This window comes from Charadrius vociferus, unplaced genomic scaffold, assembly GCF_000708025.1.
Source record: "Charadrius vociferus isolate BGI_N301 unplaced genomic scaffold, ASM70802v2 scaffold65, whole genome shotgun sequence".
In the NCBI taxonomy this organism is placed as follows: domain Eukaryota; kingdom Metazoa; phylum Chordata; class Aves; order Charadriiformes; family Charadriidae; genus Charadrius; species Charadrius vociferus.
The window spans coordinates 6,553,635-6,556,141 of record NW_009649293.1 but is presented as its reverse complement, the minus strand read 5'-3'; the positions used below and the strand labels follow the sequence as shown (position 1 = coordinate 6,556,141).

At 36.7% G+C, this 2,507-nt stretch overlaps 1 protein-coding gene across 1 annotated transcript in view; it reads left to right on the top strand.

Moving 5' to 3' along the window:
• Positions 1-2,507, top strand: part of NAPG (N-ethylmaleimide-sensitive factor attachment protein, gamma) — a 17,142-nt gene that overhangs the window by 6,469 nt on the left and 8,166 nt on the right. The window contains exon 3 of the mRNA XM_009889092.1: positions 1,569-1,657. Coding sequence (XP_009887394.1) covers positions 1,569-1,657 — 89 coding nt within the window. The remainder of the gene's footprint in view (positions 1-1,568; positions 1,658-2,507) is intronic.

Below are 2,507 nucleotides of genomic sequence, written 5' to 3'. Positions count from 1 at the left end.
GGTCCCTCCCTACGCGGGGCGGGTGCTAAAGAGCACCCTTCTTCCCGGCACTGGGAGTGTAAAGCGGCCCTAAAAGCCAAAAGTCGTGTCGGTGAAGCGGTGCCGCTCGGAGGCCCAGAGCCTGAGCAGTTTCCTGAAGGCCCGTGTAGCCTTTATTGCTCTGGTCCCGACTGGAAAGGCGAGAGGAGTCACGTCTGCTCTTCTGCTGAAGGCAGTGGGAGACAGACAAGTGGGAGAAAAGAGTTATGGGGATTGTGGTGAAGGAAAGAGCATAACCTCGCTGAGATGGTGTGTGTGTTTGTTTGTTTCCTGCCTAAGAGGAATGTGTGATTGTTTCTAGATAGCCTCAAAGACCTGTGCTGACATTTAGCTTGGAGGGCTTAACATCTACATGTGGTAGTCTTTTAACACTGAATATAGCCATTTTGCTTATCAGTCTCAATTTCACAGACTACAGCATAGAGGTAATGAAGCTGACTAATCCAAAGGTGCTATAATTTTAGTAAGAATAGTGGCAGGCCATCCAGAAATCATGGATCAAAAGAATAAACTATGATAGAGGGGCCACCTCCTCAGAATAAATAAATAAAAAAACCAACAAACTGTACCAGACTATCTTATTCAAATTACTTAACCAAAAGTGCCTTTCTGTGGAATTGATGTTAAGTTTAGGATTGAAAGCATGTGAAATAAAAGGCTCCTGAATCTCAAACTGTGTGCAGATTAAAGCATTGTATATTTCAGCTCAATGCATTTGAGACTTTGCCTGTGATAAAAATAACACAATATAAAGGCTTGCTTTAGAGTTACATAGTGCAGCTTTCATCCAAGTAAGACAACAAAACCAACACAGAGTCTATGTACAACTGTTTTTCCAAATTAAGCATGTGTTGCATCTGAAATGTCTGCCTGTGACAAATATGGAAGTGCACTCAAGTTACGGTAATTTTTATATTTGTTTTAGAAGTGTGGAAGTCATAATATTGAAATCAACATTTCCTGATGACTCACCTCATTTTACAATGTATATTTTTCCCTATATATATGTCTCTGTGTGCGGGTGGTGCCACTTAGTGTCATGATTCATTGTAGACATGTAAATGACATATAAGGTTTTGTCTTTGTGTTGGTAAGTAAATTCTTTCATTTGTGTATGCAATGGAGAGTCTTTGCTAATTCACAGCAGCAAAAAATTACTGTAGAGAAGCACTGGAAACTTCGAGATGTGTAACAAAAAGTATTGTCAGGTGTGGCAGTATTAGAAATCTTGAGATATCTTGTTGGTGTAGGTGGAAGTATTTTTCTTCTGTTGACTTTACTGTTGAAGAGCTGGACTTGTGAAGACTCTCTGGGGACAGTAGAAGCATGTTAAAGTGAGGCATGTAACTATGGGAGATCACTGCAGTGCTTTATGCAATTCCTAACAATGCCAGCATTTATTTTTGCAATAGTGATGCCACTATAATATTAGCACATAGGTAATTGTTCCTTTTCAGAGGTAGTCTAAAGTTTTAAATATATCTGAAGTGCTTCAAAGGTAAAATAAAATCTTGACTCATTATTAATAGGCCTTTCTTCTTGCATTTTAGTCTAAAAACTGGATTCTTAAAGTGGAAACCAGATTATGACAGTGCAGCTACCGAATATGGGAAGGCAGGTATGTATGGATGCAAATATGGCCATATACTTTATGGTTTCAAAGTATTTACGGATAATCTCTGGTAACGTTTTACATATTTTCAGCACATTGCTGTGTAAGTAAAACATTGTGAAGACAAAGTAAGATGAAACAACAAAAAAATACTCTTAGTAGCACTGTAAAATGAGTTTCAGATTGTACTTGGAGAATAGAACAGTTGTAAAAACAAATTTTTTTTTTTTAAGCTTACAACTTCTACTTTGTACATTACTATGTGTGATAAAAATAAAGCTTTCCTTCATTCACTTCTCCACCCCCCAAATTCTGTGACTTTACCAACAAAACAACAAGTATTCGAGCTGTTTTAAAACTTTGCCTTTTCATCGTCTTATGATGTACGTCATGACAGAGACTGTCTTGTTAAGGTAGAAAGATTCTGCCAGGTTTTCTTTTAGGCATAGTAAAATCTCTTTCCTCCTTTTTTTTTTTCCACTGCAAGCATCATGCTGAATATAAAATTCTTACGAGTTGATTCCTTTTTGCTCTTAAATTTTTTTTTTCTTTTTGATAATATTAAAATTTTATTGTGGTTTTTTTTGGCTTCTTACTCTAGGCATTCCTATTCATTCATTTAAGCCTGAATAAAAAAATAAGAACTTGGAAGAGCAACTGGAGCATTTATAAATTGGAATTTATTTTGAATCCTACTTTAATATTTTATCAGTCTAATGGAGATAGAAATGCGTATTTATGCCCTGAAGTGGTTATGTTGAGGAAGTTGTTATAGGTATGGTTTGTTGATGGTACAGTTCTATTCCTGCCATACTGATTTTGTGTAACCTCTAATGATTAAAACTATATACATAGC